This window comes from Trichosurus vulpecula, chromosome 1, assembly GCF_011100635.1.
Source record: "Trichosurus vulpecula isolate mTriVul1 chromosome 1, mTriVul1.pri, whole genome shotgun sequence".
In the NCBI taxonomy this organism is placed as follows: domain Eukaryota; kingdom Metazoa; phylum Chordata; class Mammalia; order Diprotodontia; family Phalangeridae; genus Trichosurus; species Trichosurus vulpecula.
In genome coordinates, this window is record NC_050573.1 from 402,577,071 (window position 1) to 402,593,408 (window position 16,338).

Here is a 16,338-nt window from a genome sequence, read left to right on the forward strand (position 1 = left end):
TTTCATAACTGAAGTCTGTGACATGGATTTAACTATGTTTCCTGTGTGTAGTTCTATTCCAAGAGAGGTGAACAAGTGATTCTAAAAATCCACAAACTAAATGGGCTAATTTGGTTATAGTAAGACTGTCTGTTGTTACAAATGGAGACTGTCATTATGCCTTCCATTTCATGTTTCACTTAGTCATTCTTTAGCTATGTTTTTGGATGGAAGAGTTATTATTAAAATGAAATTTTTTTAATGTGACTTCCAGCTCATGCACTGCCTATGTTCCGTGAGCCACGCCAACGAAGTACAAGGAAACAGTTGGAAAAGGATAGATTAGATCCTCTGAAGTCTCACAAACCTGAACCCCCTGTGGCAGGCCCAGGTAAGTATGATCTGTTGTTTTTATAGGTTCATTAAACAGCAAGGAAAAAATATTGCAAACTTAGATTTTCTGTTCCTTTAAAATTTCCTCAGATTATTGTTTTTAATACGTTATAATAATTTTGACCAGAATTTCCACCACATAGATATCATGTGGAACTTTAGACAAGTAGGAAAGTAACCTGAGTTACCGAATGAGGGTACCTTAACTCTCTTGACTCTAAAGGGATAGCAATAAGAACTAGACCTATAATTTCATTGGGACAAGGGAGCTCTCTACAATCCAGGGTGGCATCTTTTCTACCACTTACAGCCTCAGACAGTTACATAGACCACCGAGGGGTTAAGTAGCTTGTTCAGGGATACCTAAGCTATTTGTGTCAAGGGCAGGACTTAAGTCCCATTGTCCCTAAATTCAGGGCTGGATTCCTATCCACTGTGCTTCTCATATTGGCTTCACGAGAATATAAAAATTAATAGGATTTCCTGGAAATTCAATTCCACAAGCATGTATTACTCTGGAAATACAAAGACAAAAACAAAATAGTCCTGCCCTCAAGGAGTTTACATTCTATTGGAGGGAAACAGCGTGTGCGTAGGAAATTAAATATAAACTCTATGCAAAGTAATTTCCTGGGAAAGGGGACTAGCAACCAGAGGATCAGGATAGACTTCTGGTAGGCTCTTTAAGAAATGGAAAGTGGATGTTATGTGAATGAGGGTGTTATCTGCTGCACATTACAGTCCTTATAACTTCATCTGTTATCTCACAATTGCTCTTTGCTCTCTAAGTGTGTAGAGCTATAGAGATGACCTCTCACCTGTGTTTTAGCCCTATATCACCTTCTGACTGCAGTGATTTCTGCTTAGATATCATTAAATTCAGCAAGAATAAAACTGAACTAATCATTTTTTCTTTTGATCAGTGTCTCCAACTAAACTTGCATGTTTGTATCAATGATGAATCTTAACCTTATCTTTGATTTCTCCTTTAATTTAATCACCAGACCATACACTTGAAGCCCCTCTAATAATCTATCCTTTTCCCTTCCCACTACCACTATCCCGGTCTAGGTTCTTAGACCCTCTTGCCTAAATTACCATATATTGTGCTAAAGTATTTCACTACTTTTCATTTCTTACCTCATCAGGCCATCTTGAACATTATAACCAGACTAATCTTGTTAAATTGTCTCATTCATCATGTTTCCCCAGCTCAAAACTACTAAATGATTCTTTACTGACACAAAAATACTGAATTTCAAGTAAAAAGACCCTAGTTCAAATTCTGTTTACTGTGTATCCTTGAGTGGCTCATTTAAATTGAGTATCAGTTTCCCTCATCTGTAAAATAGGGGTAATAATATTTAGATAACAAAATACATTATACCGAAAGCTCCAGGAATAGTATGCCCTCAAGACCATCAGACCCAAATCCATTTCGGACCACCAAACCATCCGCTAGGGGAGCATTGCCTGTTGAGATGAGGCCTGCCATCTCCACCATCGCTACCATCACCAACTACGAAAAGGCAGGCAGGTCAGCCCAGCTAAAACAGCATTTTGCCCTGAGAGACAGCATGTGCCTGGAATGCCAAATCCCTGTCATCACCTTGACCACCACCTCTCCTAAGACCCAGCACTGTGTACTCTAGCAGCATCTCACTGACTACCAGCTCTACTTTCAGCCCAGGCCCTGCAGCTATAGCCCAGGGAAACCATGTTTGTGGAGACTGGGCACATCTAGAGGTGCTGCAACTCCTACTTCCTTCAAAGTAAGAGCTATGGAAGATGAAGAAGAGAAGGTTCTTGCCACTAAAGTCCTTGGTGCTGCCAGATGGTTTGACATCAGAAAAGAATATGGTCTTGTCAGTGAAAATTACAGTAAAAAAGAATTTCCAGCTATCTTGCTATTGGACTTTAAGGACCCTTATACTTTTCCACCTGTCTTGTAGCTGATGCCTGCCTTGTATTAGAATATATTAGAATCTGAGCAGACCAGAGACTTTGTTCCTATTCTGTTTGTATCTTCATCATTTAAGACAGTGCTTTGCACATAGTAAGCACATAAAACTTCATTCATTTATTCTTTTTTTAAAATAATATTTCCCCCAATTACATATAAAAAGAATTTTTAACCTTTTTTTAAAATTTTGAGTTCCCAGTTTTATCTCTCCCTCCCTCCCGTCTCCCTTTCCTGAGACTGTTAGCAGTCTGATATAGATTATACATGTTCAGTCATGTAAAACATATTTCTGTATTAATCATTTTGTGGAAGAAAACTCAAACAAAAAAAGAAAGAAAATGAAAAATTGTATACTTCGGTCTGTATTTAGACTCCATCAGTTTATTTTCTGGAGGCTGATAGCATTTTTAATTATGAGTCCTTGTGGATTGTCTTCAATGATTGTATTCCTGAGAATAGCTAAGTCATTCACAATTGTTCATCGTATAATATTGCTGTTACTGTGTACAATGTTCTCCTGGTTCTGCTCACTTCATTCTGCATCAGTTCGTGCAAATCTTTCCAGGTTTTTCTGAAATCATGCTGTTTGTCTTTTCTTATAGCACAACAATATTCCATTAGAATCATATACCACAACTTGTTCAGACATTCCCCAGTTGATGGGCAATCCCTCAATTTCCAGTTCTTAGCCACCACAAAAAAGAGTTGCTATAAATACCCTTGTAGAAATAGGTTCTTTTCCCCTTTTTTGGACCTCTTTGGAATGCAGACCTAGCAATGGCATTGCTGAATACAAAAGTATGCATGGTTTTATAGCTTTTTGGGCATAGTTCCAAATTGCTCTCCAGAATGGTTAGATCACTTCACAACTCCACCAACAGTGCATTGATGTTCCAATTTTCCACATATCTTCTTAAACATTTATCATTTTCCTTTTCTGTCGTATTAATGGGGTGTAATGTTAATGGAATAAGAAGATCTTCCCCGTTCATTAATAGGCCTATGTGACTACCTGTGTTCAATCACGGATGTCTTACTACTTTGAGCTCTGGCCCAGCTGTGATACATCCTGAGTCACATAGAGCCCATTAGGAGAGGAACTTGCTTAAAAGGGAAGCTTGCTTAGGGGAGACTTGCTTGTAGGAAGGCTTTCACACGTTTTGGTACTAAGCTAATTAGGCACTGAGTCAGGAGGGTTGTGATGCCTTCTGGCTCTGAGCCTATTAGCCAAAAGTGTATATATATTCTGTGGTGCTATTTTGCTTTGGGGGCTTGCTCATGAGAAGGACCTTTTGATTCCCTGGATGGGTGTCTGAGTAGCCATTTGTTAAGAGTCCCACCGACTACTCAGATGTAGTGGTGCTTCCCCGATCCAGTGGTATATGTAGGTGGTTGTATTGCTGTGTTTAGACAGCTGGAGCCCTGTCTGTTGATCTTTGTGCTAATTTCTCTGCTTGTATTTTCTCCACATTCAGGGTGCTGTCCTTTTCCCCTGAACTAGTGAATGATTTATATATGTTAGATTACAGTAGTCTTTCCTTTTAGAAAAGCAGATCAAAGAACCAGTGCTAGCAGGCCATCCTGGGTGTGCCAGGGTGCTTGCTGTTACATGGGGAAATAGTTTTTAAAAAGAATAAATAAAGGAAAATTTATTAAGTGCTTATTATGTACAAAGCATTGTCTTAAGTGATGAAGATGAAAATAGAAAAGCAAGAAAGTCCCTGCTTTGCTCAAGTTCTAATATATTCTAATACAAGGCAGGCTTCAGCTACAAGACAGATGGAAAAGTATAATGGTCCTTAAGGTCCAGTGGTACCTCAGAGTTGTTTTGGTTTGCATTTCTTTAATCAACAGTGATTTAGAGCATTTTTTCATATGACTATAGATAGCTTCGATTTCTTTGTTTGAAAACTGCCTGTTTATATCCTTTGGCCATTTATTAATTGGGGAATCACTAGTATTTTTATAATTTTGACTCATGAGGCCTTTATCAGAGATACTTGCTATAAAAAAATTTTTGCCCAGTTTTCTGCTTTCCTTCTAATTTTGGTTGCATTGGTTTTGTTTGTGCAAAACCTTTTTAATTTAATATAATCAAAATTATCCATTTTATATTTTGTAATGTTTTCTACCTTGTGTTTAGTCCTAAATTCTTTCCTCATCCGTAGATCTGTTGGTGGAGTTGTGAAGTGATCTAACCATTCTGAAGAGCAATTTGGAACTATGTCCAAAGAGCTATAAAACCATGCATACTCTTGTATTCAGCAATGCCATTGCTAGGTCTGTATTCCACAGAGGTCCAAAAAAGGGGAAAAGAACCTATTTCTACAAGGGTTTATAGCAACTCTTTTTTGTGGTGGCTAAGAACTGGAAATTGAGGGATTGCCCATCAACTGGGGAATGTCTGAACAAGTTATGGTATATGATTCTAATGGAATATTGTTGTGCTATTCCATACTCCCTTAATTTACTTATGGCAGGCCTGTACAAATTTCGGCCCATGGGCTCTTGCAGCCTATAAAAGGATTTCAGGTGGCCAGTAAAAAATGTAGAAAATGAGAAACAGGCCTGCACAAGATACATGTTGTTCAGGCTTGATCTATGGCATCACACTTTATGTCTAAATCGTGTACCCATTTTGACCTTATCTTGGTATATGGTATGAGATGATGGTCTATATCTAATTTCTGCCAAACTGCTTTCAAGTTTTCCCAGTTTTGTTTTGTTGGGGTTTTTTTTTTTTTGGTCAAAATCTTGAATCTTTGGGTTTATCAAACACCGAATTACTATGGTCATTTTCTACAATGTATTGTGTACGTAATGTATTCCACTGATCCATCACTCCATTTCTTAGCCAGTCCCAGGTTGTTTTGATGATTACTGCTTTATAATACAGGTTCAGATTTGTTACATCTAGGCCACCTTCTTTCACATTTTTTTTCATTGATTCCCTTGATATTCTTGACCTTTTCTTCTTCCAGATGAATGCTATTGTTATTTTTTCTAGCTCTGTAAAATAATTCTTGGTAGTTTGATTGGTATGGCACTAAATAAGTAGATTCATTTAGGTAGAACTGTCATTTTAATTATATTGGCTCAGCTTACCCATGAACAACTAATATTTCTCCAATTGTTTAGATCTAACTTTATTTGTATGTGAAAAGTGTGTTCATATAGTTCCTGAATTTTCTTGGCTGGTAGACTCCCAAGTATTTTATATTATCTACAGTTAAATGGAATTTTTCTTTCTGTATCTTGGTCTTAGACTTTGTTGATACTATATAGAAATGTTGTTAATTATTTCAGCTAGTTTTTAGTTCATTCTCTAGGATTCTCTAATTATACCATTATATCATCTGCAAAGAGTAATAGTTTTATTTACTCATTACCTATTCTAATCTATTCAATTTTTTTCCTTCTCTTATTGCTATAGCTAGCATTTCTTTTTTTAAAGTTTGCTTATTTTTTGTTCCATTTTAAATTCTGAACTGTTCCTTCCCACCCTGCACTAAAGAAGGCCACCATTTAACACAGATATATAAATATATATAAAATGATAGTGTGCATACTTCTACTTATCAGTTCTTTCTCTGGAGGTAGATAGCATCTTCCCTCATTGGTGCTTTGTAGTTGATTTGAGTATTTATAATACTCAGAATAACTTGGTTGTTCACAATTGTTCTTCAAACAGCATTACTGTTACTGTGTACAACGTTGTCTTAGTTCTGCTCATTTCACTCATTATTTCATGCAAGTCTTAACATGTTTTTCTGAAATCAACCAGGTCATCATTTCTTATAGCACAGTAGTAGTCTGTCACAGTAATATACCACAACTTGTTTAGCCATTCCCAATTGATGGACATCCCCTCAATTTCCATTTCTTTGTCACCACAAAGATTGTTGCTATACATAATTTAGAACATATAGGTTCTTTTCCTTTTTCCTGATCACCTTTGGAAATAGACCTAAACCTAGACAGGTGTTACAGAGTCAAAAGGTATACACAGTTTAATAACTCTTTGGGCATAATTCCAGATTGTTGTCCAAAATGGTTGAATCACTTCACAGTTCCACCAACAGTATATTAGTGTCTCAATTTTTCCATATCCCCCCCAACATTTTTCATTTTCCCTGTCTGTTGTTTTAGCCTATCTGATTGGTGTGAGCTAGTATCTCAAAATTGTTTTCAGACTATATACAGCTTTCATTTCTTCATCCAAAAACTATCTGTTCATATCCTTTGACCATTTGTTACATGAGGATTGACTCATATTGTTATAAATTGGACAAAGTTCTCTGCATATATGAGATATGAGACCTTTATCTGAGAAACTGTCTATAAAATTTTTCCTCCAATTTCTGCTTTCCTTCTAATCTTGGTTACATTGGTTGTATTTGCACACATCCTTTTTAATTTAATGTAATCAAAATTATCTTTTTGCATCTCACAAAGCTCTCTATCTCTTGTTTATTCATAAATTCTTTGCCTATCCATAAGTCTGATAGATAATATGTTCCAGGTTCATCTAACTTCCTTATGATATCTCCCTTTATATCTAAGTCATGTATTTATTTTGACCTTATCTTGGTAAGTACTATAAAATATTGGTCTACACCCATTTTCTGCCAGACTGCTTTCCACTTTTCCCAACAAATTTTTTTTTAACCAAATAGTGAATTCTTATCCCAATAACTTAAATTGTTACATTTGTCAAACACAAAATTACTATAATCATTTACTACTATGTATGTATGTCTTTTTTGTTCCTCTGATCTACCTTTCTATTTCTTAGCTAGTACTAGATAGTGTTGGTAATTACTGCCTTATAATATAGTTTAAAGTTTGGTACTGTTACCTTTATTTTCTTTTTTCATTAATTTCTTTGATATTCTTGACCTTTTGTTCTTCCAAATGAATTTTGTTATCTTTCCTAGTTCAATAAAATAATTTTTTTGGTAATTTAATTAGGATGGCATTGAATACATAGATTAGCTCAGGTAGAATATATAGCTAGCATTTCTAGAACAACATTGAATAATAGTGGCCTCAATGGGCATACTTGCTTCACCCCTGATCTTATTATTGGGAAGGCGTCTAGCTTATATTTTACAGATAATGCTTGCTACTGGTTTTAGATAGCTAGTACTTATTTTATGGAAAGCTCCATTTATTCATGTGTTCTTTAGTGTTTATAAAAGGAATAGGTGTTGTATTTTGTCAAAGTCTTTTTCTGCATCTATTTAAATAATCATATCAATTTTGGTTTTGTTATTGATATACACAATTATGGCTATAGTTTTCCTGATATTGAGCCAGCCTTGCATTCTGGTATAAATCTCACCTGGCCATAGTGTATGATATTTGTGATATATTGCTGTAATCTCTTTAGTAGTATTTTATTGAAAATTTTTACATCAATGTTCATTAGGAAAATTGGTCTATAGTTTTCTTTCTCAGTTTTTGTTCTTCCTGATTTTGGTATCAGCACCATATTTGTTATAAAGGAATTTGGTAGGAACTCCATCCATTTTTTCCGAATAGTTTATATTGTATTGGTATTAAATGCTTGGTAGAATTCACTGTGAATCCATCTGGCCCTGGGGACTTTTTCTTAGCAAGTTCATTGATGGTTTGTTCAATTTTTTTTCTAAGGTAGGGTTAAATATTCTATTTCCTTTTCTGTTAGTCTCGACAATTTTTATTTTTGTAAACATTCATCCATTTCACTTAGATTGTTAGAGTTATTGGCATATGGGTAGGTAAAATAGCTCTTAATAATTGCTTTAAGTTCTTTTTTTATTGGTGGTAAATTCACCTCTTTCATTTTTGATACTGGTAATGTGATTTTCTTTTTCCCTTCTTAAAATCAAATTAACCAGTGGTTTTTCTGTTTTATTGTTTGGTTTTTTAACATAAAACCAGCTTCTAGTTTTATTTATTAGTTCTATGGTTTTCTTTCAGTTTTTTTAATCTCTCCTTTAATTTTCAGGATTTCCAATTTGGTCTTTAATTTGGGGATTTTTAATTTGTTCTTTTTCTATTTTTTTTAGTTGCTTGCCCAATTCATTGATTTGCTCTTTCTCTATTTTATTGTTGTAAGCGTTTAGAGATATAAATTTTCTTCTAAGTACTATTTTTGTTGCATGTACAAGTTTTAGAATGTTGTCTCATTGTTGTCATTTTCTTTAATGAAATTATTAATTGTTTTTGTAATTTGTTCTTTGACCCATTGTTTAATTTAATTTAATATTATTTAATTTAATAAAATTATTTAGTTTCCAATTAATTTTGATTTATCTTTTCACTACTCTTTATTTAATGTAATTTTTATTGCATTTTTATCTGAAAAGGATACATTTAATATTTCTGCTTTTTGCAGATCATTGTGATGTTTTTATGCCCTAATACATAGTCAGTTTTTGTGTGGGTGCCATGTACTGCTGAGAAAAATAGGTATATTCCTTTCTATTCCCATTCAGTTTTCTCAAGAGGTCTATTATATCTAACTTTTCTAAATTCTGTTCACCTCCTTAACTTCTTTCTTGTTTATTTTTTGGTTAGATTTATCTAGTTCTGAGAGGGCAAAGTTGTGGTTTCCCCACTAGTATAGTTTTACTGTCTATTTCCTCCTGTAACTTATTTAATTTCTTCTCTGAAAATGTAGATGCTATACCATTTGGCGCATATATGTTTGGTATAGATATTACTTCGTTGTCTATTATACCTTTTAGCAAAATATAATTTCCTTGCTTATCTCTTTTATTTAGATCTTTTTTTGCTTTTGTTTTTTCTGAGATCATGATTGCTACCCCTGCTTTTTTTTTATTTCAGCTGAAGCATAACAGATTCTGCTCCAGCTCCTTACCTTTATTTTGTGTGTGTCTCTGTGCTTCAAATGTATTTCTTGTAAACAGCATATTGTAGGATTCTAGTTTTTAATGTATCTTGATATCTGCTTCTGTTTTATGGGTGAGTTCATTCCATTCACATTTACAGTTATGATAACTATATGTATATTTCCCTCCATCTTGTTTTTCCCGTTTACCCTTCTTTCTCGCCTTTCACTCTGTCCCTAACTTAGAAGTGTTTTCCTTCTGACCACCAGCCTCCCCTGATATTCCCTCCCTCCTCCCATTCCCCTCTCCCACTTCTCCCTATCCTTTACGTCTTAATTCCTTATAGTGTAAGAGAGATGTCTATATCCAACTGAGAATGTATTTCATTCCCTCTTTGAGCCAATTCTAAATTTATAAAATATAAGTTATTACAAAGTTCTCTATTATCTAAAGCCAATCTGCTTGCAGCTTAATCTCTTCTTGACCCCTGCTGAATCTTTTGCTTGGATCAAATTGATTTACTAATTTCTGTCCACCCACAAACATTACCCTTTCCTACCATTATGTCCAGTTGTAACTCAGATGAATGTTATTGAACTCCCTTCTATCTGCCTATACAAGTCCTATCCATTCTTCAAGACCCAGTTCAAATCCTACCTTTTATGTAAAACCTTCCTTATCCAGTTCAGTTCAAGAAATCGTTATTAAGCTCCTCATATGTGCAGGGTTCTGTAATGGGTCCTGCGGATACAAAATGAAAAGCAGTTCTCATGTTCCAGGAGTACACAGTTTAAAAGCAGTAGATAAAACATATACACAAAGGAGTATGACACAAAATATAATGTGAGAGATGTAAAGGAGAGCCAGGCAAAGTATTATGAAAAATTTGAGGAGAGAGATATCTTTCACCTGGTGGCATCCAGAAAAGATTTCTTGGAGAGAATGGAATCTGATATAGAAACCTTACAGAAAGGCAGCAATTTTCAACAGATAGAGAGGTGGGAAAGGAAGGAGAGAGGAAGATATAACAAAGACATGGAGAGGGGGCAGAGGGTAGTACAGTTTGATCAGGTATAGGATATATAAATGGGAGTAGTATCAGATAAGACACACCAAAGTGTGTCCCTTTGACTGAATCTAAACTTCACAGAACAAATCCCCTTAATAAAACGATTTATTCTGTCAGACTTGGACTCAGTCAAAAGCCACACCCAAGGACCTAGAAGGCCACATGTGGCCTCGAGGCAGCAGGTTCCCTACCCCTGGACTGGACAGAGTAAGATTGTGGAAGACTTTGAGTGCTAAGATTAGGAGTTTAAATTTCTCAACATGTTATGTTCTTTTTCTTTATTTGTAGTTGTCTTTTTAAAGTCAACTTGGCCAACTAATCATATATTGCCTTATGACATCTTCTCTATAGTTGTCTTCAATTATTATTCCAATAATTTTTTGTTACTTCTTTTTTATGTGTGTCTTGACTTCCCTAATGAGGTTGTAAGCTTTGAATCTTTCACACTCCCCTTTCCTCCTCTCTCCACTCCAAAAAAAAAAAAAGCTAGTCCAATCTTAGACAATATTAAGAAGGAAATAGTGCCCATGATTAAAGAGATGGCATTTACACTGTATTCTGCCGTCATCAAAATTCATGTGTTATACTGCATTCATGTGTAATAGTGCATTCATTTCTGGGATGCATAGTTTAGGAAGGACATTGATAAGCTCAAGGATTTCTAGAGGAAGGCAACCAGAATGGTGAAAGACCTCAACATTATGCCATTAGAAGATTGGTTGAAGAAACTAGGGCTATTTAGCCTCAAAAAGAGAAGACTCAGTGAGGGACATGATAGATGCGTTCAAGTATTTGAATCTTAGTTGTATGAAAACTGGATTAGACTTGTCTTTCTTAACCCCAGAGGGCAGTGGAAATTTCAGAGAGGCAGAATTAGGCTAAGTATAAGGAAGATTTGCCTGTTTGTTAGAGAAGCCTTAAAGTAGAATGGTCTGTCTTGGGAAGGGTTCCATGCCACCTTCCTTTCTCCTCCTAGAAGTCTTCAAACAAAATGACCGGTTGTCGCATGTATTGTACAAAGGATTCTTAATTATAAATTGTTTCAGAAAGTTCCTGAGATCCCTTCCATCTCTTAGTTGCTTTGGTTTTTACCTCAAAACCTTGCATGTATTAGGTACTCAGAAATATAGTGGTGAGTTTCACTTTGAGGTGTTTTTTTTCTTAAGTTTAATTTGATTTTGAATTGAATTAAATTTCAATTTTATCAGCCATCTGGAACATACTTAGAAAGCAGTGTTTTCCCTAACAACATTGACAGTGTATACTATGGTATACATTTAACAACTGAGAAGTAAAAATAGCCTAACCTTGGATATATCAACTTGAATTTAGCCTAATTTAAATAAAATTGAAATGTTATGATTTTTTAAAACTTGTTAATAGGGATAATTAAGGAGAATTGTGAAAAATTATCTTTATGTTTGTATATGTCATGAGGAGCTTGAAATTTTTTTCCTTTTATTTTCATGATCACTCTAAGTTAAAGCCAATAGGGACCTACTAAAATAGCACATACTGCCTTAACATAGGAAACAAAGCCAGTGTGATTTGGAATTAATATACATAATATTGAAACATCTAATATTTGAAGATACTCCATGTGATGGAAAGTTCATTCCACTGAGAAATATGGAAATCAGGTCACCATGGAGTTCATAGGCCGACTCACCCTTTCTCAGCATATCATAATTCAATCAACAGGCCACTTGTGGAACCCACTCTAAACACTTTTCAATCTTATCAAATAGCGCTGGATAAATAAACTGCTAAAAGTACAGAATGTACTGGGATTGCCCGGGTGCGCATGTCTCTAATTCAGTTCTTAATTTTATTCTTTGCACTGAAACAGGTCGTGGTGGTAGAGTCGGAACCCATGGAGGAACCTTGTCATCATACATAGTGAAAAACATTGCTCTGGATAAGACTGACGACAGCAATCCCCGGGAAGCCATTTTACGGCACGCAAAGGAAGCTGAGGATAACCCATACTGGGTTGCTCCAGCATATTCCAAGTAAGGACTAGTTTGTCGTTTTTGTTTTTAAAAACAAGTTAGAGTTTGCCATGTGCAAATAGGCTTTTGGGCACCATTGTACTCCTTTCTTTATCATAATATGTTTAAGCATGGAAAACCGTATCCATAGCCATCATTCATCAACTTGATGACCTTATGTTTGATTCAGGAGATGCTAAAAGTGCTTTTTATAAATGAAATGTGGAGTGTAAGGTGTAAGAAGACTGGAAATGTGGGTAGGGGTGTGTGGTTATGAAAGAATTTGAACACCCAACACAGGATTTTATATCTGATCCTCAGAGTGAAGGAGGCCACTGGAATTTATTGAGTTGGGGTGGTGATATGATCAGACCTACACTTTAGGAAGAACATTTTTAACAGCTGAGTGGAGGATTCACTGAAGTGCAGAGAGGCTTTAGGCAGGTAGGCTGACCAGCAGGCTCTGGCAGTAATCTAGGTGTGAGGTGATGAGGATAGGCACTATGGTGGTAGCAGTGCCACAGGAGAGAAGGGGTCATATTCAAGAGATGTTCCAAAGGTAAAATGGGCAGACCTTGGCAACAGATTGGATATGGGGGGGCGGGGGCGGGGAATGAAAAAAAATCAGGACTTAAGGATGACACCTAGATTGTAAATCTGGATGACCAAGAGGATAGTGGTACCCTCAATATTAATAGAGAAGTAAGGAAGAGTGGAGGTTTGGGGCGGGGGAGAGTATAATGAATTCAGTTCTAGATGTGAAGAGTTTAAGATGTCTATGGGACATCCAATTTGAGATATTCAGTAGGCGTTTGGAGATGTGAGACTGGAGGTCAGTAGAGAGATTAGGGCTGGATAAATAGATTTGAGAGTCATCAGCATAAAGATGATCATTGGATCCATGGGAACTTATGAGATTATCAATTGAAATAATATAGAGAGAGAAGAGAAAAGGATCAGAAAAGAACTCTGTGGGACATCCACAGTTAGCAATATGACCTGGCTGAAGATCTGATAAAGTAGACTAAAGAGGAGCTGTCAGATAGGTTTGAGGAGAACCAGGAGAGAATGGTGTCCCAAAAACCTAGGGAGAAGAGAGTATCAAGGAGGAGAAGATGATTGACAGTGTTGGGCTACAGAGAAGTCAAGAAAGGTGAGGATTGAAACAAGGCTATTACATTGAGGTATTAAGAAACTGTTAGTAACATTCAGTTGAATGATGATGTCTGAAGCCAAACTGTTCAGTTATTAAAAAGAGTGAAAGGAAAGGAAGTAGATGCCTCTGTAGACAGCCTTCTCAAAATGTTTAATCACACAAAAAAAGGAGATGTATGGGACGATAATGGGGATAGGTGAGTCAAGTGAGGGTTTCTTGAGGTTGGGGGAGACATGGACGTTTGTAGGCAGTAGGGAAGCAGCTCGTAGACAAGAGATTAAATATAAATGAGAAAGTGAGGATGACAGAGGGGGCAATCTCCTAGAGAGGGGATGAAATGGGATCACTTGTGCATGGAGAGGGTTTTGCCTTGGCACCCATGTGAACTATGGGTGAAGGAGGAAAGTGGCAGAAGGCATCTGAGTGATGTGAGACTGCATACAGGACAATAGTGTGAAATAAGGTTGGAAAGGTTGGAGCAAGATTGTGGAGGAGCTTTCAATACCTGGCTAAGGGTTGGTATCCTACAGAATATAGAGTCATTCAGGGTCCAAGCTGAAAAATAGCATTTTCAAACCTATGCACTAAAATATTATCCTGGAAGCTATGTAAACAATGATTTTTAGAAGGGATGAATAGGGAGACTGGTTAGGAAACTATTACAACATTCTAGGTAAAGAAGTGATAAAGGCCCAAACCAGGATGGGACCCACATGAGTGGAAAGAAGGAGAGAGGGAGAAGGAAAGGAGGAGAGAAGAAAAGAAAGGGGGGGGGTAAAGAGAGAAAGAGAGACATAGGGAGAGGTCAAGTAGGAGAGGGAGAAGATTCAACAATTTATTGAATATTGTGAGTAAGGGAGAGGGAAGAGCCAGAAGTGGTTTTGAGCCTAAACAATTGGGAATATATCGATGCCATTAATAGAAATATAAGGAATTTGAGTGGAATGGCAGGTTATGGGAGTACATAATAGTGCAATTTCTCCACTTCTGACATGCAACTCTTCATTCATAATGTAGCCTGCTCACCATTAATCTCTCTATGCCTTCTGGTTCTCCTAGCCTGTTTCCCCACTCCGATTCTGCTTCCCTCTCTTATTAGTTTCACCCTTGTTGCCCAGTGTAGACACATACCATCATCTGTTTATTCCTGAATCACTTAATCCTTTGTCCTCTTGTCAGTCACACCTTGCCAAATCTCAACCATGAATTACTTACATCACCCACCTTCTTTACTTATGCTTGTGTGCTGCTGATTGCTCCTGGAGAAAACCATACAACCATGCCAACTGGGTACAATTTAATTAATCAACAAGCATTTATTAAATACCTACAAGCTTTTATAAAGCAGCTATGTGGAGGCTAGTTTAGAGAGGAGACAGAGAGGAAGGGGAAAGACTACTTAAGAGACCTTTGCAGTGAAGTCCAGGTGAGGGGTTATCAGGACCTAAACTAGATGGCTATGTGAATAGAGAGAAAAGGACTGAACTAAGGTATATGTGGACATGAAATTGAAAAGACTGAGTGCTTATGAGGAGTGAGGAAGAGAGAAGAGTTGAAAGTGTATTGAGTTTGAAATGCCTCTGAAACATATAGTTGCAGATATCCATTAGGCAGTCTGTGATCCAGAAGTGAATTTTAAGAGCGGGACTGGGATAGTTGAACCTGTCGGAACTGGTGAAATTAGCCAAGAGATAGAGAAGAGGTAAGAAGTCCCAGGATAGATCCCTGGTTCACCACAGAGTTGTTAACTAATCTTAACTAAACCTTTGTAGTCACATGATGATCCCTTTGTTGTCTTCACAGTGATTATTACAACTGTTCGCTCCCCAGACTTCCTATACCATCTCCCTCTCCCTCTTCCCCTTCCTTTCCCTCTCCCACCCCTATAGCAAAGGACCTCACTTTCTACTACTGAAAAAAAAATAGAGGCAATGCATTGTGAATTCCCTCTTTCCCTCCCTCCATACTCCATTCTACTCTTTACTTTCTCTCATTTTTTTTTCCTTCTTTGCTTTTGTCTCTATAAAGAAATCAGCCTTTCCTTGCCTCTGGGATAAAAAAAATACAAAGTTTGCTTTTTGGTGTTTAAAGCTTTTCATAATCTGTCTCCAACCTTTTTATCTAAACTTATTTCACGTTGCTCACTCTTAACACACTGTATATTCCAGGAAAACTGGCCTACAGGACTTGGTCTTCCCCATATATTTCCATGTCCCACTCTGTGATTTTGCCCCTTGGCAGTCACCCTGGAATGCTCTCTTACACCTCAGCCTCTTGAAATCCCTGTAACCCTTCAAGGGTCAATTTGGTTGCCACCTTCTGAAAAAGATCTTTCCTGATTCCTCCAATTTTTAGTGCTGTCCATAAACCACCATGAAATCACTTTGTATATATTTGGTCTGTATTTTGTACTTGCCCATCTAATTACACATTACTTCCCTCTGGTAGAATCTAAGTTCCTTGGGAGCAGCGATTATTTCATTTTTGTCTTTATATCCAAGTGTCTGCCATGTAATAAAGGGTTGATAAACCTTTGTTGCTTTAATTGAATTGATTTAGCTCTAAGGTTTTGAGTCTGGGTGACTGGGATGGGTGGTGCCATCGAGAAAAATTGGAACCTGGAAGAATGGGTGGGTTTTGAGGGAAGTTGTAAGTTTTCTTTTGGTCATAGAGAGTTTGAGATGTTGGCAGGGCATGTGTCTGTTCGTTGTGTTAAATGTACATCCCTATATACTTCTTCCTTTTGCTCAGACCCCCTTCAGAGGCCCTGAATTTATGCCCTAACATTTATTGAGCTCTTCTTCCTAAGCCCATTGCACTGTACACAACACAGCCATTGGTTAGCCAGCCTTGGCTCTTTCTCTTCTGTTCACCTGCTAGAGTATACAGTTTACTGCCAAGTGGCAAAGTGTTTGAAGGGAAGCTAGTGTTTAAAAGGATCTTTTTTT

The 16,338-nt window shown here is 36.8% G+C and overlaps 1 protein-coding gene across 1 annotated transcript in view; it reads left to right on the forward strand.

Moving 5' to 3' along the window:
* WDR70 (WD repeat domain 70) overlaps positions 1–16,338 on the forward strand; it is a 320,082-nt gene that overhangs the window by 297,858 nt on the left and 5,886 nt on the right. The window contains exons 16-17 of the mRNA XM_036736844.1: positions 254–370; positions 12,093–12,255. Of these exons, the coding sequence (XP_036592739.1) occupies positions 254–370; positions 12,093–12,255 (280 nt within the window). The remainder of the gene's footprint in view (positions 1–253; positions 371–12,092; positions 12,256–16,338) is intronic.